The sequence below is a fragment of the Coregonus lavaretus genome (genome assembly GCF_964263955.1).
Source record: "Coregonus lavaretus genome assembly, chromosome: 38".
In the NCBI taxonomy this organism is placed as follows: Eukaryota; Metazoa; Chordata; class Actinopteri; order Salmoniformes; family Salmonidae; genus Coregonus; species Coregonus lavaretus.
In genome coordinates, this window is record NC_140025.1 from 25581883 (window position 1) to 25603916 (window position 22034).

Sequence of the window (22034 nt, forward strand, 5' to 3'; positions counted from 1 at the left end):
CTATGCACGGCCAAAAGCACTATACAAAGTAACAGCCGGGTTTATAAGGGCACTTGTCTGACTCTTACACACATATGCCTGTATGATCTGGTTCTTGGAGCGTGTTGTCAAATCACACCCTGAAACAGTTATTTCCAGGTCTTGTGACAGAACGCTCCAGGGAACCTCACCACAGTACCAAACCCATATGTGAAAATGCCCTATGGGGACACTGCTATTCAAAATTGCTCTTAACACCCATACTGACTTCAATGTAGTCCGTGGCAGAGTGATTTGATCAAACCCAGAGGAGAGAGGCAAAATCTGTTTCCCTAATGAACCTATGTAGTGCACTACTTTTGACCAGGGTCCATAGGGCTCTGGTCAGAAGTAGTGCAGTATACAGGCGATAAGGTGCCATTTGGGACGCACCCAAGGAGCTCCTGTTCTGGCAGGCTGTGTGTGTCCTCTGTAGCCCAGTGAAGACCCACTCGATCAGAGCCTGAGGCCCAACAAGGACAGGCAGGAAATCAAACCTGGTCGGGAGTCTGCAGGCTACAGAGACTAACGTACGGTGGGTTACACAATACTCTTGCTCTACTATTGCATACTCATTCCTGACACATCGTCACAAGCGTGTACAGCCGTGCACATTCACACACTTGCATGCATGCACGCACAAGGGCACACGAGGGTGCCAAATGATCCATTTAGTTCAGGGAGCAAAGACCCCTTTGACCACTCTAGACTATACAAATGCACGCACACACCCCTCAAGACAGATCCAAGCTCTGAGGGACAGCGTTGTGCTGAAACAGGCAGATAGCCGACACCACCCTGGCAGGGCTCCCTGTAACTCTTTACCCAGCATGCAGTTCTCTCTCCACCTTGTTGTGTTTACGTTACATAACAGACGAATGCAGCTCCAGAACACCAGGCAGTCTCCGTCCCAAATGGCACCCTATTCAATGCACTATGTAGGGAATACAGTGCCATTTGGGACACAACCAGACAGAGCCCGTCTCTCTGCACCGAGAGTCTGGGTTCAGGTGGAGGGAACAAAACTGTAATCTCCACTGTGTGTAAATACAGATGACCCACAATGGAAGGCTGCAGATAAATATAACAAAGCTCTCCTTTGATTGGTTTAGCATGTTTCTACCTCTGATAGATGGGTGTTAGCTGAATATAGGTTTTGTTGAATTGCCATTCAGACCTGGGTTTAAATAATATGAACAGAACCCAGGTCTGTTGCCATTTTTGATTCTCATTAAGTGTCTCCTATCACTCCCAACAAGGCATCACATTTCATGCATGCAGAGAGAGAACATCCGGAATGGGAGGTTGCTTGTATAACTGGAATGTTTTGATATGAGTCACACGATGATACAACACTGGCATGTGATGATTGGCGGGCGGGGCGCCAGGTCCCGCCTACTTGGCAGAGAGGGCCTCTTACCTCTTTGACGAGGTGTTTGACAGGTCTTAGGCCGCCGCCCACACCCCACACGTTGTCTAGCCGCACCATCTCTCTCTTCATGGAGAGGAGCACCGCCGCGCGGTCCAACGCAGCTCTGTGGGGAGGGGAATAACCGCAACAGTCATCATCGCGACCATGACCATAACCACGGAGAGACGCAATGAGAAAGGGGGAATGTGTCAAGTCACAGCTAGATATTGAACACGGTCACATGAATTCAGAACAAAAAAAATACATACTGAATAAAATTGCCTAGTAAGACAGGGAATGTGTCAGGTAACAGCAGGTTTTAACTACAAAATTGACTTTCCCAACAGTATCAATAATTCCCAACAGTATCATTTGCATTGGAATTCACATTCTCAGGTTTGAGTAGTACATCTTTAACAACAGAAAATGGAAGATTCCAAACATTAGGTAAAACCAAACAAGGGTCCTCCTAGGCATGACATGTGGCTACAATAAATTCTGGAGGGGCTTGTTCAGTTGCTTGGAGAATGACTATGCCTCCATGGTGAGAAAACGCAAACATTTACCCTGGCCCCTTATCAGGCGGTTCTTAAGCAATTAACTCACAACCTCAGCGACCGATATATAGGTAACCACTTCAGGCTGCTTTGATGTTAAGTGGGCTTTTCCACCATATTCCTTAATCCTTAGAGAAAACTGACTGAGCAAAACTGACCTTAGGGGCAACTTCATCTGAATTCTCATCACCCTAAATGCTCACCATTAACTAATCCTCCCTGCCTTGATTCAAATCATTGTCTCTAATGTTCTTGTCGATTTATTGTCTCTGTGCCAGTTTGTTGTTTGTCTGAAGCAACGCTTTAGCCCTAAATAGAATTCTAAGGACACAAAAAGTTGTTAGAATTTAAATCACCCCTCCACAAATCAATGTCATCTTAAAAAAAGAAAATAATATCCCTCACCCCTTGACCTCTAACCCCTGCTCACCTAGCGTGGTCGCAGTCCACCTTGCCTTTGTAGCGGTCCAGGAATGCCATAGGTAGAGCGTGGTCCGCGATGGCTCGGGCAATAAACTGTCCCAGCATCTGTAGAGTTGGAGAGAGTTAAAGGTAAAACCTACAGTATATGTTCTGTTATTCTCTTTAAATAAAAAATGGGTTTGTCTTGTGGGGGCTGGGTTGGGTTTAAAGCAGCATGACAAATAAATATGTCTGAAAGAAAATTGACAATGAATGTATACCAAATGGCACCTTATTCCTTATACATTGCATTCAAAAAGTATTCAGACCTTTACTTTTTCCACTGTGTTACAATACAACCTTATTCTAAAATTGATTAAATTATTTCCCCCCCTCAATCTACACACAATACCCCATAATGACATAGCGAAAATAGTTTAGAAATGGCCAATTTATTTAAAATAAAAAAACAAATACCTGATTTAATTAAGTATTCAGACCTTTTTGCTATGAAACTCGAAATTGAGCTCAGGTGCATCCTCTATCCATCGATAATCCTTGATGTTTCTACAACTTGATTGGAGTCCACCTGTGGTAAATTCAATTGTTTGGACATGATTTGTAAAAGGCACACACCTGTCTATATAAAGGTCCCACAGTTGACAGTGCATGTCAGAGCAAAAACCAAGCCATGAGGTTGGATTGAATTGTCCGTGGAGCTCCGAGACAGGATTGTGGTTCGAGCCACAGATCTGGGGGTGGGTACCCAAACGGTTCTGCAACATTGAAGGTCCCCAAGAACACAGTGGCCTCCATCATTATTAAATGGAAGAAGTTTGGAACCACCAAGACTCTTTTTAGAGCTGGCCGCCCCGGGCAAACTGAGCAATCGGGGGAGAAGGGACTTGGTCAGGGAAGTGACCAAGAACCCGATGGTCACTCTGACAGAGCTGCAGAGTGCCTCTGTGGAGATGGGAGAACTTTCCAGAAGGACATCTCTGCAGCACTCCACCAATCAGGCCTTTATGGTAGAGTGGCCAGGCAGAAGCCACTCCTCAGTAAAAGGCACATGAAGGACTCTCAGACCATGAGAAACAAGATTCTCTGGTCTGATGAAACCAAGATTCGACTCTTTGGCCTGAAAGCCAAGCTTCACGTCTGGAGGAAACCTGGCACCATCCCTACGGTGAAGCATGGTGGTGGCAGCATCATGCTGTGGGGATGTTTTTCAGCAGCAAGGAATGGGAGACTAGTCAGGATCGAGGGAAAGATTAACGGAACAAAGTACAGAGATCCTTGATGAAAACTTGCTCCATTGCACTCAAGACCTCAGACTGGGGCGAAGATTCACCTTCCAACAGGACAATGACCCTAAGCACACAGCCAAGACAACGCAGGAGTGGCTTCGGGACAAGTCTCTGAATGTCCTTGAGTGGTCCAGCCAGAGCCCGGACTTGAACCCAATCGAACATCTCTGGAGAGACCTGAAAATAGCTGTGCAGCGACGCTCCCCATCCAACCTGAGGGGATCTGCAGAGAAGAATGGGAGAAACTCAAGCTTGTAGTGTCATACCCAAGAAGACTTGAGGCTGTAATCGCTGCAAAGGTGCTTCAACAAAGTACTGAGTAAAGGGTCTGAATACTTACGTAAATGTCATATTTCCATATGTTTTATACATTTGCAAACATTTCTAAAAACCTGTTTTTGCTTTGTCATGATGGGGTATTGTGTGTAGATTGAGGGGGGGAAAAAATCCATTTTAGAATAAGGCTGTAAAGTAAAACATTTTGGAAAAAGTCAATGGGTCTGAATACTTCAGACCAGAGCTCCATGGTCCCTTGTCAAAAGTAGTGTACTAAATAGTGCCATTTGTTATGCAGCTAATATATTTTTCCAACAAGACCTTCCCCCATCCAGTACCTGTGGGGCCTCTGGCGTGTCCAGCATAAGGTCGGGCAGTTCTTTGAGGATCTTGTCGAAGGCTCGGGCCATGTCGGACTCTGAGAGCTCCTTGCCGACCAGGTCACGGAGCAGCCTGGAAGTGAGCTCCCGGTGGCTGGCCTTGCCCTCCAGAGACAGGGACACGGCCAGGCTGGAGAACTCGTACTTGTGGTGGCCAAGGTTCAGCTCCTTCAGCAGCATCTGGGAGTGGAAGAGGGGGTATGGAGCAGACACAGGGAACACAGAGAGAAACACACACAGTTAACTTGAAGTAAAATGATTTTGAGACAAAACAGTAAAATAAAATGGATGCACCACCACCTAAAGGCCTTCTCAAATAACCAACCCTCCATCCAACCTCTTCCTCCCTTTAATACAACATCAAACACTTACCTGGACTTCTTTTGTGTCCCCGTGTTCAAAGTACTCCTGTACGATGGGGTTGATGGTCTTCTCCAGTTCTCTCTCGTCCAGCTCTGGAACAACTGTGGCGTACACTGTGTCTCCCTTTAAAATGAAACCGCACGACATTATAGGTCAGGAATAGCCATCTAATAACATCAACACGGCCGGCTCGCTCATTAGGCAGGATTAGGCGGCAGATTGACGAGGGCGTCATTTTCTGAGCTAAACTGACCAAGACGCACCTCCAACAACACATAAAACCTCACAATTCTGCCCCAAAACAATGACAATTTCTCTCAACCAGTGGCACATAGGCTTTTTAGGTTAGCACTGATGGCGCCCTGTGATAAACAGTGCCCACTTTGTCAAAGGCAGGGGTGCAAAATATTTTGCTTGTCCATTCCCAGCGCACCTCTCCAGAGTGCTTTTAGAGACGCGTGCGTCACTCCACCAACGTTCCGTAAAAAAAAAGCATCCAACATAAATCATGTAGCAGATACAGTGAGGGAAAAAAGTATTTGATCCCCTGCTGATTTTGTACGTTTGCCCACCTGACAAAGAAATTATCAGTCTATCATTTTAATGGTAGGTTTATTTGAACAGTGAGAGACAGAATAACAACAAATTCCAGAAAAACGCTTGTCAAAAATGTTATAAATTGATTTGCATTTTAATGAGGGAAATAAGTATTTGACCCCCTCTCAATCAGAAAGATTTCTGGCTCCCAGGTGTCTTTTATAGAGGTAACGAGCTGAGATTAGGAGCACACTATTAAAGGGAGTGCTCCTAATCTCAGCTTGTTACCTGTATAAAAGACACCTGTCCACAGAAGCAATCAATCAATCACATTCCAAACTCTCCACCATGGCCAAGACCAAAGAGCTCTCCAAGGATGTCAGGGACAAGATTGTAGACCTACACAAGGCTGGAATGGGCTACAAGACCATCGCCAAGCAGCTTGGTGAGAAGGTGACAACAGTTGGTGCGATTATTCGCAAATGGAAGAAACAAAATAACTGTCAATCTCCCTTTGCCTGGGGCTCCATGCAAGATCTCACCTCGTGGAGTTGCAATGATCATGAGAACAGTGAGGAATCAGCCCAGAACTACACAGGATGATCTTGTCAATGATCTCAAGGCAGCTCGGACCATAGTCACCAAGAAAACAATTGGTAACACACTATGCCGTGAAGGACTGAAATCCTGCAGCGCCCGCAAGGTCCCCCTGCTCAAGAAATCACATATACAGGGCCGTCTGAAGTTTGCCAATGAACATCTGAATGATTCAGAGGAGAACTGGGTGAAAGTGTTGTGGTCAGATGAGACCAAAATGGAGCTCTTTGGCATCAACTCAACTCGCCGTGTTTGGAGGAGGAGGAATGCTGCCTATGACCCCAAGAACACCTTCCCCACCATCAAACATGGGAGGTGGAAACATTATGCTTTGGGGGTGTTTTTCTGCTAAGGGGACAGGACAACTTCACCGCATCAAAGGGACGATGGACGGGGCCATGTACCGTCAAATCTTGGGTGAGAACCTCCTTCCCTCAGCCAGGGCATTGAAAATGGGTCGTGGATGGGTATTCCAGCATGACAATGACCCAAAACACACGGCCAAGTCAACAAAGGAGTGGCTCAAGAAGAAGCACATTAAGGTCCTGGAGTGGCCAGGAAAATCTGTGGAGGGAGCTGAAGGTTCGAGTTGCCAAACGTCAGCCTCGAAACCTTAATGACTTGGAGAAGATCTGCAAAGAGGAGCGCCTGAGTGGCGCAGTGGTCTAAGGCACTGCATCGCAGTGCTAACTGTGCCACTAGAGATCCTGGTTCGAATCCAGGCTCTGTCGCAGCCGGCCGCGACCGGGAGACTCATGGGCGGCGCACAATTGGCCCAGCGTCGTCCAGGGTAGGGGAGGGAATGGCCGGCAGGGATGTAGCTCAGTTGATAGAGCATGGCGTTTGCAACGCCAGGGTTGTGGGTTCGTTTCCCACGGGGGGCCAGTATATAAAAAAAATATATATATGTATTCACTAACTGTAAGTCGCTCTGGATAAGAGCGTCTGCTAAATGACTAAAATGTAAAATGTAAATGTAGGAGTGGGACAAAATCCCTCCTGAGATGTGTGCAGACCTGGTGGCCAACTACAAGAAACGTCTGACCTCTGTGATTGGCAAAACGGGTTTTGCCACCAAGTACTAAGTCATGTTTTGCAGAGCGGTCAAATACTTATTTCCCTCATTAAAAATGCAAATCAATTTATAACATTTTTGACATGCGTTTTTCTGGATGATTCTGTTGTTATTCTGTCTCTCACTGTTCAAATAAACCTACCATTAAAATTATAGACTGATCATGTCTTTGTCAGTGGGCAGACGTACAAAATCAGCAGGGGATCAAATACTTTTTTCCCACACTGTATAGGATATGGTAGAAAGAGTACGTGGCCTTTTCTGTAGCCTACAGACTGGAGATAGAATTTATGAATGTAGTGAGACTTACACTTTTTACATCATGCAGGTTTCTCCGATCAAATAGCCTAACCTAAATGGTACCCAATCAAATGTGCTGTCAAACAACAAACATATCCTAAAAACAGGTTAGGTCAAAGTAAAATGGACAATCAAACCTGTTGTCATGGTGTTTCACCCCATTGTCATGATCAATGGTTTCATGATTGTATCTGTAAATCTTTGACAAGCCGATCATAGTGAAAAGTAAAATACTTCTGCAGTTCCTGCTGTGTAAACACATTGCAAATAGGCTCACGATAACTCCTGATAAAGTTGGGTAGCTGATATTCAGAGCTTAAAATAGACAAATTGATTAGTCACAGGAATCAGGACTAATAAAGCCAAGGCAACAGCCTGTTTTACAAATGGTGGGCCTACCACATGGATGGGCATAAAATTCCATTGCTGCCAACATGGTAGGCTACACCCAGTAAGCACGAAACCGACGTCTTTTGGACGTCTTTTTTTGGTGTTTTACAAACCACATAGATGGTCATTCATAAAATTATATTTCAGGCAACACTGTAGGCTACACCTCAATAAGCACGGACCGATGTCTTTTGGACATATTATTTTGGTGCTGTCCGTACCGGCCTTGATTTCCACATCCACGGACATTGATTTTTGTCCGGTCCGGACAAAATCTAAACCAATCATAGACTGTTTGGTTCAGATTTTGTCCGGTCTGGACCAGCCTTGATTTGGCCCAAACATAGACGTCTATAAATGACGTCTTTTCAACGTAACTAATTTTTGTCTTGCCTAGGGCAGCAGAACAGCAAGGACCGGCCCTGAAAAGCAACATGTAATTGAAGTGTAATTTCTCAAAAGTATATACTGAATACACTTTTTTTTTAAACGGGGGGAAAGGAGATGAAGAAGAGAAAAGGGTGAGGGAAAACAGTCAAATCTAAAGAAATGTAAACAACAAATCAATACATGAAATCCTAATGTTTTTACCACTTTATTCCATGCTGTAATCTGAAATGCTACTGGTGCATTTGTTAAAAGTCCAATGCAGCTGTTTTTATCTCAATATCAAATCATTTCTGGGTAACAATGAAGTACCTTACTGTGATTGTTTTCAATTTAATGGTCAAATAAATAGCTTCTTAGCAAAGAGCAATTTCTCAAGCAATAATTTTGCTAGGTCTGTCGGAGTGGTTTGAGTGGAAAACTGAAAATTAGGTTAGGTATTTGTCTAACTAATTTACCGCATAGTAATGTCACCATGGAAGGCCAAAACTCCCTCCCACCAAAACAGGCAGAAAATTCAGGCGGTCTTTTCAAACAGTGTTTAAACTAAAAAAGGGCATAATCATAATTTTTACAATTTCACAGTATTATTCTAACCTAGTGTGGAAATGTATATAAAACACAAGAAAATCACATTTTTGACTGCACTGGGCCTTTTAAGGTGTAGGACAGGGGTCAATAACTGCCATTATATTTAGGCTGAATGGCCGGGTTATGGCAAGTGTAACAGCATGATAGCAGTTCTGTGCAAAGTGCTGCCGACATATACAGTGTACTTCTAAACTTTGAATATTAACACACCAGTCGCGCTAGAGAGCGGCTTAAATATTTTTTATAAACAACAATACCAGCAGATGAGTGCACTTGGCCGATTCAAGAGAAACAAGAGAAAGCAAGCTTCCTCAGTGCGCAGGGCTTTAGGAAACTAGAGCGGAGAGTGAGACCTCTATTGTTTTGACCTGTGTTGAAAAGAAGGGAAAATATCACTAGAGAGGCGAGGAGGGAGGGTTTCAGCCATTACCCAATGCACTGACTCACTTTCCTGTTTTCCCTCCTGGTTTCAGAAGTATGCTTGACCTTTAAAACAACCAAAAATGTTCTCAGACTGCACCAATGACCTGTTCTGGTATTGTTGGAATACTTAAAATATTCTGCAACTCCCTTCCTTAAAGTAACCATTGATCTTAAATGGTGTAATCAAGTAACTTTCACAGACCCAGTCGTGATTGAGTGATTACTTCCAGGAAGGGAGGAGGATGGATGCATACTTTCAAGTTTTCAAAACAGGACCCATGTGACCCTTACCACTCCCTTACTACACAAACCACCTAGTTAGTAGGGATCCCAGACATACCACTACTGGGATATACTGGAGAGCAGGCCTGTGTGTCTCAAGAGAATGGTAACGTCCCAAATGGCACCCTATTCCCTATAAAGTGCACTACTTTTGACCAGGGCCAAGCCCATAGGGCTATATGCTTTTAGAGGTCAGTAGGGCTGCTCTCTAGTGTCACCAACTCGGTCCTAGTTACCTGCTGCCACAGGACCACTGCTCCAGTACTGTTTCTGAAACAGCGGCATTCAAGGCCAAACTGCATTGCAATTGGCACCGTTTTTTTTCTAGGTTTTTATCTCTTGAGCAATTGCCTTGATGAAGGCACTTTCCCACTACATGGTTCAGTCACAGCGACCTCACCACACAGGATAGCAAACAAAGCCTTCGACATCCACTTTCAACTGATACTGTGGTTAAAGTAAAAAATTATATAGCAATTCAAAAACCCTCGCCATCATAGAGCATTTCTAAGGTGTATGGTGGAATATAAGACATGACTATATTGTTTGGCTTCGTTAAGGCCTATGACAGAACAAGCCTACATTTGTGATAAAAATTTAAGGTATTCCACCCAGAATAGAATACAAATAAAAACTGTATTTCCGATTCCATTCAAAAATATTCAAGAGGATGTACGACTCATTATGTGAGTCATAATTATGGCGATGGATGTTGACAACAGGGTTGTGTTCAGACGGCATGAAAAGGAAGAAAGCAGTCCGAAACAGAGCGCTAAATGGGGAGGTATTATCTGTCCAATACGAAATGCTGCTTTTAGTTTTCTATTACAAAATGTTTTGAAAATGTGTCCTGATGAGCATGACCCAGTTGTGGACTTTGTATGGACAATATCTGCTTGTCTGGGAGCATGTGGCCCCTGCATTCACCGCCAGTCCCAGCAATCACCACCAGCATGTTATTTATGATCCAAAACGGGCAGCGGCTTTGTGATGACTGGCCACTTCTGAACAAAGCTATTCCAAAAACAGAGCTCAGAGCAAAACAACTAGAACCCGACCCTGGCCCCGTAGTAGCCCCCTCATCTAAGTAACTGTTGTCGTTGTAGTAACAATTTGGGACAGGGATTGTGGGGACACTGGTGTAGAGGAGACGAGAGGGGTGCGTGCAGAGGCTCTATTGTGTAGGTTAGGGGTAGGAGAGAGCTCATGTCGTTTACACACACCTCTAACCTGTGCCCCCCCCTCTTACCTGTGCAACCTCGTCGTAGTTGGGGTCCTTGACATCTGGTTCCTCTACCTCGTACACCATCCCTGCTGCTCCCCACACACCTTTACCCCCTGCACCACCTGTTGTGAAAAGACCACATCAACATCAGAGCTAGTCAGTTATCACTGGCGACACATTTAGAATAGATGGGTTTTGTGAACCCAGGGAGATTACCTCAGCCATGAGCTCTGCTCTATGATCAGTTTACCTGACTTCAATCCTAAACAAAAACGTATGGCCCCAGACCAAAACTGGCACTAGACCACCAGCGCTTACAGAGTAGATGACTTCCATCCATCTCAACCGTTATTAGCATAGTTAGCATTATTAGCCTAACATTAGCACATACCTTTCTTGGGCAGGCCCCGGCCCTTGCCCGTCCTGGACTTGCGGTCGTTGGGGACAGGCACCTTGCCCTTGGGGCTGTGGGAGTCGCCGTCGGCCAGCTCACCCGACAGCGACTCGGAGAGCGACTCGCTGCGGGATGACGATTTGCGCACACGCCGCTTGGCCTTGGCCTTGAGCCGCGCCTCGTGGAGCGCCTTCTCCTGTGGCGTCCAGTTGCCGTTCACCTCCGCCTCGAGCGCAGCCTCGTCCTCATCGCCATAGGGATGGTCCACCTCCACATCGTCATCGAAGGATAACACCCCTGCAAGGACAGGCAGTGAGTTTAAAAGGTGCAGTATGGAGTTTAATCAATTACATGTAAATATGAATAACATTGAACCAGCAGGACTGCACCTTGGTTGGCTTAAATACATTTGTTAATACATGTCTGCAGGTTTTTATTTTTTTATTAAACTATTTGTGCCGTTCTTCCAGTGGCCACAGGGGGACAAAGACTCTACAGAATGCACCTTTGACAACAGAGGTATGAATTTGATTGTGTAGCCTACATTGTTCAGTGTAGTAAGTTATGGAGATGGATATTCAAAAGGTTTATATGTCTGTGGAAACATGACAACTATTTGAATGTCAACTGCCAGCACTTCTACTACAAATTACAGAGAATCAGAATCCCCAAGTATGAGAAACGTGTCCAGTCACGGTCATGAGATTATAATAATTAAAGGATTACAGAGAGAGAGCCAGTAAGTCAAGGAAAATATTCAAAACTTTCTAAGGACTTGGAGGAACACTATATGATGCCCCATCTCCTTATTAATTCAGCCACTTTCTTAGATAACTAGCCCCCCCCCCAAAAAAAAAAATATGCATAAGAAATATCTTGCTACACTCCTGAGAGGCGCAGAAGTCTTAGGCACTGCATCGCAGTGCTGAGATGCGGCCGTGACCGGGAGCCCCATAGGGCGGCGCATAATTGTTCCAGGGTCGTCCGGGTTAGGGGAGGGTTTGGCCAGGGGTTTTCCTTGGCCCATGGCACTCTAGCGACTCCTTGTGGCGGGACAGGCACCTGCAAGCTGACTTCAGTCATCAGTTGAATGGTGTGGCTGGCTTACGGGTTAAGCGAGCAGTGTGTTAAGAAGCAGCAGCGCTTGGCGGGTCAGGTTTTAGAGGACGCATGACTCAACCTTCGCCTCTCCCGAGCCCGTTGGGGAGTTGCAGTGATGAGACAAGATTGTAACTACCAATTGGATGTCACGGAATTGGGGAGAAAAAGGGGCTAACATCATTTTTTTATATATATCTTACTGCATTTTCTAAATGCAACTCTAAAATGCTTCTTATTGTAATTTCTGCTCAGCCTTAGACTAATTTTGTTCTTCAGTTTCACTTCTACACTCGGAGAATTCACAAACGGCATTCTAAACAGCAAAACGGAATTCTAAACAGCAAAACGGAATTCACAAACAGCAGACAGCACTCGGACTGATGTGTAGCTACTTTTCGGTGTAGATTAATTTTAAGCAAAACATTAGAAAATGTAGCTGGCTAAATTATTTCTAGGATAAACATTAGAAATATGATGGCCATGCATTATTTTTGCAAAGACCACCTTTCTTTTTCATTGTAAACTAATTTACTTGTGGCTGCCAGCCAAATAGTGCTGCACTTCTGTTGTCATCCGATGAAAATGAAGCCATTTTCTGCCAAATGTATTGCAATAATGTATTTTCTGTGAAAGAAAACTAAAGTTGCACGCCCCTGATCACTGTATTGAAGCAAAAAAAAAAACTTTCAATATACACTGAACTTAAATATAAACGCAACATGTAAAGTGTTGGTTTCATGTTTCATGAGCTGAAATAAAAGATCCCAGAAATGTTCCATATGCACTAAAAGCTTAATGCTCAAATTTTGTGCACAAATTTGTTTAAATCCCTGTAAGTGAGCATTTCTCATTTGCTAAGATAGTCCATCCACCTGACAGGAGTGCCATATCAAGAAGCTGATTAAACAGCATGATCATTACACAGGTGCACCTTGTGCTGGGACAATAAAAGGCCACTAAAATGTGCAGTTATGCCACAAAACACAATGCCACAGAGGTCTTAAGTTTTGAGGGAGTGTGCAATTGGCATGCTGACTGCAGGTATGTCCACCAGCGCTGTTGCCAGATAATTTAATGTTCATTTCTCCACCATAAGCTGCCTCCGATGGCCTTACAACCGCAGACCATGTGTATGGCGTTGTGTGGGTGAGCGGTTTGCTGATGTCAACGTTGTGAACAGAGTGCCCCATGATGGCGGTGGGGTTATGGTATGGGCAGGCATAAGCTACGGACAATGAACACAATAGCATTTTATCAATTGGCAATTTGAAAGCACAAAAATACCGTGATGAGATCCTGAGGCCCATTGTGATGCCCATTTTTTGCATCTGTGACCAACAGATGCATATCTGTATTCCAAGTAATGTGAAACCCATAGATTAGGGCCTAATGAATGTATTTCAATTGACTGATTTCCTCATATGAACTAACTCAGTAAAATTTAAATTTTAGTCATTTAGCAGATGCTCTTATCCAGAGCGACTTCCAGGAGCAATTAAGGGAAAGTGCCTTGCTCATGAGCACATCATATTTTTCACCTAGTCGGCTCGGGGATTCGAACCAGTGACCTTTAAGTTACTGGCCCAAACACTAGGCTACCTGCCGCCCCAATCTTCGTAATTGTTGCAAGTTGCATTTATATTTTTGTTCAGTATAAAACGACACCCGTCAATACACAGCTGGACTCACCTGCTCCTGCTTTCTCCCATTGTGCTATTGGCAAACAAACCGTCAGACCAGTTGAGCTTGTCAAACTACGGTAAGCTTCAAAATGTAAAATAATGTGACAGGTGAAATGAAGAACGCAATCTTATCTCCTAATGTATTGCACAAGTTGACTGCAGGTGTTTACTTAAAAAGTAGCTACAAATATGATAATTTATAGAAAAACTTCAAACAAATAGTTTAAAAACTGTATTGACGGTATTGAAAAACCATCCCGTGGCCCTTTCCAAATACCCCGGTATACTGAACGGAAATGGCGGAGCGATTTCTGCATATTGCACCTTTAAACCAACAGCCACAAAGTGCTTCACATCAGACATGGTTCTGCCATGGCAAAATGTGCCCTTATCTATATTTGTGTGCTGTACTGTAGCTTTAAAAAAGAGGGGCAATCTAAAGTCCATCAATTTTGTGACTTCTAAATTAATTACATGTAACCATTGATTCTTGAAGAGTATAACCTATAAATGCCTCATGAGCTTAGTTCAACTGTCATACCACATCAGAACCCAAAACATACGCTTGTTTTCCTCCAATGTTCATAAACAAAGTAAACTAACACTGTATAGCCTCAAAACATGATAAAAACTAGTCTTTGCATCAATAGCTCGGCCTATACATTTGAGTGGTTTCACTCCTGCCCTCAGCTTTTTACTCAAACATTGGCAGGGAGATCTTTGTTATTATTTAAACTGCTGATTGGCGCTTTAACAAAATGATGCAATGTTTACAGCAACTGCACGATCCTATGGGGCCCTTCAGAGTTTAAGCGCTTTACTAACCAAACTGCTTAGGCCCATAAAGCCAGAATCATAAAAATAAAATAAGTGTCTTACGGGTAGAAAGTCCAGATTTAGACTAGGCCTATACATTCTTCTGTCAAGTGTCGAGCCTCCGCCCTATTTTACAACAAAGCCTTATTTTATCAGGCCAACTCAAGAATGTGGTGAACGGAGGTAAGTTTTGATGAATATTGGTCTGTTAAGCATAACCTATCAGTCTTATCTGCTTTTAAAGGGTTTGCATTCTATGATAACGACTACCCAATGGGTTAATCAACGATAGAACTGGATAGATTGAAGCGCTAACATCAACATGTCAGCTCAAACAGCAGAGCATGCTCAGGCGGTGTGGGACGTTACCAGCTGTTAGAAGCCCTCGTGGCTGCTCACACCACATAGCTTAATAAGGTGATTTACAGAGGCAAGTCCACACGTACACAACATATGCAAACCAAAACGTGCCTAATAGTCTACACCTAAGTCTCGAAACACCTTTGAGCTATAATACCAGAGATCAGGAGAAAGAGATAATAAAATGCATTATGCAGGTAACATTCTGAAGACAAATAGTCTTACTACTACCAGGACTACCCCAAGCATAGTTGGCCCACTTCCATATATTAAACAGTTGTGCGGTGACACTTTTAGCAGGTCTCAGCCCTTACAACACCAGGGCAACCCACTAATCCCAATTTATTATGGAGACTGACCACACAACACGAGCTACACATTGACACACACACACTCCTGCACTACCAGCCATTCAGCCCACAGGTGCAGTAGCTAGTTAAGACTGTTAAGAGGATTAGCAAAACATTTAATTCCCTCCTGCTCCCTCGTGTGTACGGAGCCAGGGAAAAGGACAGGTCTCAGTCTACATTAAGCGTCTTGTGGGAACAACACCAAATGGAGTTGAAGTAGAGCCCTAGTAGTGGTGGGGGCAAGCAAAGGGCACATGGGGGGCGAAAAATGCTGACGTGAGCGCTATTTCTATCCTTCTCGTCGGCATCTCGTCGCTACCACTCAGCATGGGTCAGACTACATATGGCAGTGTTGGGCCCACGGCCAGTCAGATGACCCCCTCAAGAGGAGCAGGAATTTCTCAGGGTGTAATGAATACCCCAGAGCCCTCCAACAAAGCCCACCGCCCCAAGGCCGAGCCCTAAGAGGAGTTACGGCCCTATAGATTACAGGGACGAGAAGGGCGGCCCGACCACAGAGCAGATCCAGCACTGTCTGGAGACTGGAGTGGAGCTAGCACCAGCCAAGCTACTTTTACTGGCCATGAGTGCTGTGTGTGCCTGCATCCAAAATGGCACCCTGTTCCCTAGATATTGCACTACTTCTGAGGCCAGTGGGCCCTGTTTAAGTTAAAAGTAGTGCACTTTTGGACAAAGCCTGTGTGTCTGCTCTCCTAGAAGGGCTAGATGATCCAGGCACCCACGAGTACATCAATCATTCAAACGAGCTAGTGGTCAGTGAGGCGTTTTGTACATGGATCAAGTGAAAAGGATTCCTACAGGGTGTAAAAGGTGTAACAGATTGCTGTACGGTATGCACACACACAGGAAGAGTCTCTCGCTCTCTGATTCTAAACACAAGCGTGGGCCGGCCAACCGTCGGTCAGAAACACACCCTGAGCCTGCAAAGCTGTAAACAACTAACCAAGTCTCTTGTACTCCTCCACCTCCCTTCAAATAGGCCACATGCCCTGCCAGAGCAGTAAATTAGAGGAAGACCCATGTCAACCAGCCAAAAACAGGCCTGGCCAATTGGAAAAAGGAAGAAAAGGAGGAGAGGAGAGCAGAGAGAGGAAACTAGGGTTCTTCTAAGTCAGAAACCAGAAACTAAATGTGCTACATAAGCAAAAGGTAACTTTATACCTCTCGGAGTAGCTAGCACTGGCCACATGCCTTTTGACATTTGTAATGCAGTGATCTGTAGTCTTTGAGGCCATGTAAGTTGTCACTGACTGTATAGGGAACTGAAAGTGCTAGAAACTTTTTTTTCTACTTCAGTGTGTGTTTATTTTTATTTTATTGTTGGTGTGTGTGTCTATCATAGGCAGCCTAGCTGTATGGAGAAGTGCTTTCTGTATCCATAAGAGTCCATATGTGTGTCCTTTGAAATGTTTGAATCCGTCGACTGTATTGTGATTTGTGGATTCAAATAAAGTGAGTTGCAGTTTCCGCAGGGCAATGACTGGCGCAAATCAGATACACGTTCCTTCTGCGCTCTGTATTTAATCACGACTGCCCCACACACACTCAGACAAAAAGATTACTAGCCCATAGGCTACCCCCCCCAGTCTGAAACTATTTCTCTCTCACACACACACTCCTCTTAAACAGTATTACAGTAACCTTAGTAAATTAACCGGAGTAAAAAATAAATTAATAAAACTAAACAGCAGGACAGACAGCAGATCCTCCTAAAAGCTTTGGGCTTGATCCAGGTCAGAGGGGAACTTTGCTGTCAAAAACAACCCCTTGTATTCCTGCGTTAGTAGCCTGTAGGCCTACATGGGTAATCGTAAGATTAACTCCCACTAGTAGTGTAAAGGTATTCAGTAGACCTGTGTGTGTGTACACATTTAAACAAAATTGGGATCCTTAACATTAAGAAAAATCCATAACCCCACAATTTTTAAATCACATTGCAGCTGGATCGCCTGCCCTTTCTCTTCGCTAATGATACGAACATGTGTTCAGTCTTTCGCGTGTAGAATATCCTAGCCTATTTATTGATGATAGGCCCTGCTTTACTGATGTTGCGAGACATTGCAAGCCAGTAAATACAGCATTCCATTGCGAGATACAGATTTTGATTGTTGATAGATAGGCCTAGTACATGGTTCAGATTCAGTCTGTCTGGTGGCCGACCTGCCTATACTGTGCCCCTCCCCTCTTTCTCTGCCCCTCGCAATGAAAGATGTGTGTTTGTTTCTCGGAAGTACGGGAACTAAATCAGTCTCCTCCATTCCAAAAATACTGAATCTTAAGCCCTAGTCGCACGGGACTAGTATTACTATAGAACGTCGGTTATGTAATTATTACCCCAGCATGTCCGTTTTTCCAGTGGACGATTCAGACGGGATTAGTTTTACCAAACTGCCCCTGTAATTCAAAATTGACCATTAAGATGAAGCCTGGAGGCAAAAGTATGTGGACACCTGCTCGTCGAACATCTCATTCCAAAGCCATGGGCATTAATATGGAGTTGGTCCCCCCTTTGCTGCTATACAGCCTCCACTCTTCTGGGAAGGCTTTCCACTAGATGTTGGAACATTGCTACAGTGACTTGCTTCCATTCAGCCACAAGAGCATTAGTGAAGTCGGGCACTGATGTTGGGCGACTAGGCCTGGCTCGCAGTCGGCGTTCCAATTAATCCAGGTGTTCAAATCAAATAAATCGAATCTTATTTGTCACATGCACCGAATACAACAGGCGTAGACCTTACAGTGAAATGCTTACTTCAAAGCCCTTACACGGCCAGGTCTCGGACCTCCTCCCTATAGGCTGTCTCGTCGTTGTAGGTGATCAGGCCTACCACTGTTGTGTCATCGGCAAACTTAATGATGGTGTTGGAGTCGTGCCTGGCCATACAGTCATGAGTGAACAGGGAGTACAGGAGTGGACTGAGCACGCACCCCTGAGTGGCCCCTGTGTTGAGGATCAGCGTGTTGTTACCTACCCATACCACCTGGGGGCGGCCCGTCAGGAAGTCCAGGATCCAGTTGCAGAGGGAGGTGTTTAGTCCCAGGGTCCTTAGCTTAGTGATGAGCTTTGAGGGCACTATGGTGTTGAACGCTGAGCTGTAGTCAATGAATAGCATTCTCACATAAGTGTTCCTTTTGTCCAGGTGTGAAAGGGCAGTGTGGAGCGCAATAAAGATTGCATCATCTGTGGATCTGTTGGGGCGGTATGCAAATTAGAGTGGGTCTAGGGTTTCTGGGATAATGGTCAGGTTGAGATCAGGGCTCTGTGCAGGCCAGTCTAGTTCCTCCACACCGATCTTGACAAACCATTTCTGTATGGACCTCCCATTGTACAGGGGGGCATTATCATGCTGAAACAGAAAGGGCCTTCCCCAAACTGTTGCCACAAAGTTGGAAGCACAGAATGTCATTGTATATTGTAGCGTTCAAATTTCCCGTCACTGGAACTAAGGGGCCTAGCCCGAACCATGAAAAACAGCCGCAGACCATTATACCTCCTCCACCAGTTCTCCTGGCATCCGCCACACCCAGATTAGTCCGTCGGATTGCCAGATGGTGAAGCGTGACAGAGAAGGCATTTCCACTGCTCAAGAGTCCAATGGCGGCGAGCTTTACACCACTCCAGCCGTATGCGGCTGCTCAGCCATGGAAATCCATTTAATGGCGCTCCCGACGAACAGTTATTGCACTGACGTTACTTCCAGAGGCAGTTTGGAACTCGGTAGCGAGTGTTGCAACTGAGGACAGACGATTTTTATGCGCTACCCGCTAAAGCGCTCGCCAGTCCCGTCCTGGGAGGTTGTGTGGCCTACCACTTCGCGGTTGAGCCGTTGTTGCTCCTAGACGTTTCCACTTCACAATAACAGCAGGGGTGTCCACATTTCAAATGTCTAAGGATACCCTAATATTGGCCTAATGGCCTTCAGTTCAGAGAAAGTCATAATGCATATCAATAAGAACCATTAACTGTAACCGTCGCAGACATTTAATTAACTGATGTTTTTGGCAATTTATTGGTACGATATCGTCCAATAAAAAAAGTTGATATTTGACAAAAACGTCTCATTCATCTGTATGAATGTGCATAGCACTTTTTGTAAGCATCAATTTGTTCCCATGTTCTTACCCAAACTCTGTAATATCCCTCGAAACACAGGGATGGCGATTCGCACGGGATAAGTATTATCAGAGGACCTGGGAGTTTGCCGAAAAACAGTAGGTTTTTAGGACAGGGACAACCTTCCTGCCAAGTAAAAAATTACTGACATAGCAGATTCGGACGGGACTAAAATGACAGATGTGGTGACTTGTGCTCGTGTACATAATTACATTACCTGAGCTCCCCCAGTAAAACTTAGCCCGTTCGAATAGTGCTTTAGGAGTCAATTCCTAGCGGAAAAGGTTATCTTTCTACTAAATGTCTTGGTAAGTCACAGTATTTAACAAACTTGAAAGTACTTTTTTTAGGAAAGAGTGGTCGGCGAGCAGGCTAGCTGCACGCAGGCAGCTCAAGATTATTTGATTGACAGTTCTGGTCACCTAGTGATGGACGTTCGTCCCGCTTCAGAAGCGCCATTCCTTTACAGACAAGTAAAATGCCCGTTCAGTGGCGCTTCGAAACTTTCTCCAGAGAAGGTTTTGTGTCGTCATTTAAAAAGCCATAGTGTAACCTTGCAGACAAAAAACATTTACATTTTAGTCATTTAGCAGACGCTCTTATCCAGAGCGACTTACAGGTAGTGAGTGCATACATTATTATTTTTTAATTTTTTCATACTGGCCCCCCGTGGGAATCGAACCCACAACCCTGGCGTTGCAAACGCCATGCTCTACCAACTGAGCTACATCCCTGCCGGCCATTCCCTCCCATACCCTGGACGACGCTGGGACAATTGTGCGCCGCCCCATGGGTCTCCCAGTCGCGGCCGGCTACGACAGAGCCTGGATTCGAACCAGGATCTCTAGTGGCACAGCTAGCACTGCGATGCAGTGCCTTAGACCACTGCGCCACTTGTAGTAGCCGAGGTGCATTCAAGGGTATATGACTGCGGTAGATATAACCTCATTGCCCTAGTGTGTATGTACACTGTTTAGGCCTGGCACCGCTTGGACGTGGTGAGAGGCTGGGGTCAGTGGAGCAACATTTTCAGAGAGATGGGAGAATTGACCCAGTTCCACAGTAGTAATGGCTGCTTGGTGTGAGGTGACAGTGGCAGTTCAGTAAGGAGGTCACTCACAGCCAAACAGGTTGGAGTCAGTGGGGTAATGGACGCAAAGTAGGTTTGCAAAATTCTGTAAACTTTCTCAAAACTCCCCAAAATCCTGGTTGGAAGATTAACGGAATCAGAAAGGAATAGGCAAGAAATCCAGGAATCCTCCAACCAGGATTTCTAGAAAACCTGGGCATTTTGGAAAAGTTACCAGAGTTTTGCAACCCTAAAGCCAAGGCAAGGAAGGGGGCTTTCACATGATGAAATGCAGTCCCAAACTGTTGTCCGACAGGGCCGTGTTCAGTGTGGAGAATTTGTTTTCAAACAGGGTGAAAAGGGAGGTGCTACTACCTAGACCAATAACATACAACACAAATTATTGTTTTCTGTTGCTAAATGTATTTATACGATGTTCCCTGCTGAACACGAACAAGCACTCTCTGCGGCTTGATCCAGGACAATCAGACTTATCTGGTGTGTTGTTACAGTTGGGTTAAGGAGGGAGAGAGAGGGGTGTGGTTGGTTGGTGATTCTGTCCTGGGGAGGGGGGGGGTGGGGGTTCAACTGTCAGTAAGGGGCAGACAGACACAGAGGATTGTCCAGACAGACGAGTTAGCTACAGAGCTTACTGGGAAGATATTAGACGATTTCCAATTATGTCTATTATTGAACTAGGGTTTTTTTAAGTGTTGTTTTGGCCTCCTTTGATTTACATCATTGTTTTAAGTAAATAAAAGTTTGCACTAAAAAGAGCCAATGAGGCTCAGTGTCTTTTGCTTAGACTTAAGCTGCATCCCAAATAGCATAGGGTGATAGGGAATACAGTGCCATTTCAGACAGGCCATATATCTGTTCCCAGCTGGGTTTGTTTTCTGTCCTCATTTGAAATTAAGCGATTGACTGAGTCGTGGACCTTAACGTACATTATGTGTAGTCAGTAGGCCATAAACAAATCCGGCTTCACATTTCAGTGTAGCGCAAGCTCCATTATGCTCTACTTTTCAGCCTATATTTACCTCAGGACTACTATCTATATAAATGTTCTGCTGACATGTAGTACCCTACAACGCTGCTAAAATAACACTGCAGCCCATCACGTTAATACTCTATAGGCAGGTTGCTGCTCCATTCAAAAGATGGGTTACGCTCCACACTCGCATCAGATAATCATCAAATAAAGACATGCCAAAGCAGGTATATTATAAAAAATGTCAACTCAAACAAGTATACTAGTAATAATTGAAAATGCAGTTTGTTCCAGTTGCTGCTAGGCTATATGTAAGCCTATGCAAGATATGTCAGCGGTGGTGTGGACGTTGCAGCATTTCACGGGTTAAATAATTTCACTGACAGTTGTGATGAGCTCTATAGACCCACATAGGCCTGTATGTTTGCGGGAGGGTTTTTCCTCCAACCCACACAAAGGCGTCTTTGACGGGGAGTGTTACCACCACCACAGCAGCGGAGCTGTTTAATCAAGCGCGACAGGCCTTCCTCGAGTAGACTAGGGCCAACAGAGTTCATATGGAAGAGCAACAGCCCATATGTGCACAGATGTATGGTAAACAACTATGACTCGAGC

At 44.8% G+C, this 22034-nt stretch overlaps 1 protein-coding gene across 1 annotated transcript in view; it reads right to left on the minus strand.

The window, feature by feature from the left end:
• Positions 1-22034, minus strand: part of pdcd4a (programmed cell death 4a) — a 34561-nt gene that overhangs the window by 8164 nt on the left and 4363 nt on the right. Inside the window, exons 3-8 of the mRNA XM_084155335.1 lie at positions 10913-11212; positions 10546-10643; positions 4724-4837; positions 4310-4531; positions 2417-2514; positions 1439-1553 (exon numbers count right to left, since the gene is read on the minus strand). Coding sequence (XP_084011461.1) covers positions 1439-1553; positions 2417-2514; positions 4310-4531; positions 4724-4837; positions 10546-10643; positions 10913-11212 — 947 coding nt within the window. The remainder of the gene's footprint in view (positions 1-1438; positions 1554-2416; positions 2515-4309; positions 4532-4723; positions 4838-10545; positions 10644-10912; positions 11213-22034) is intronic.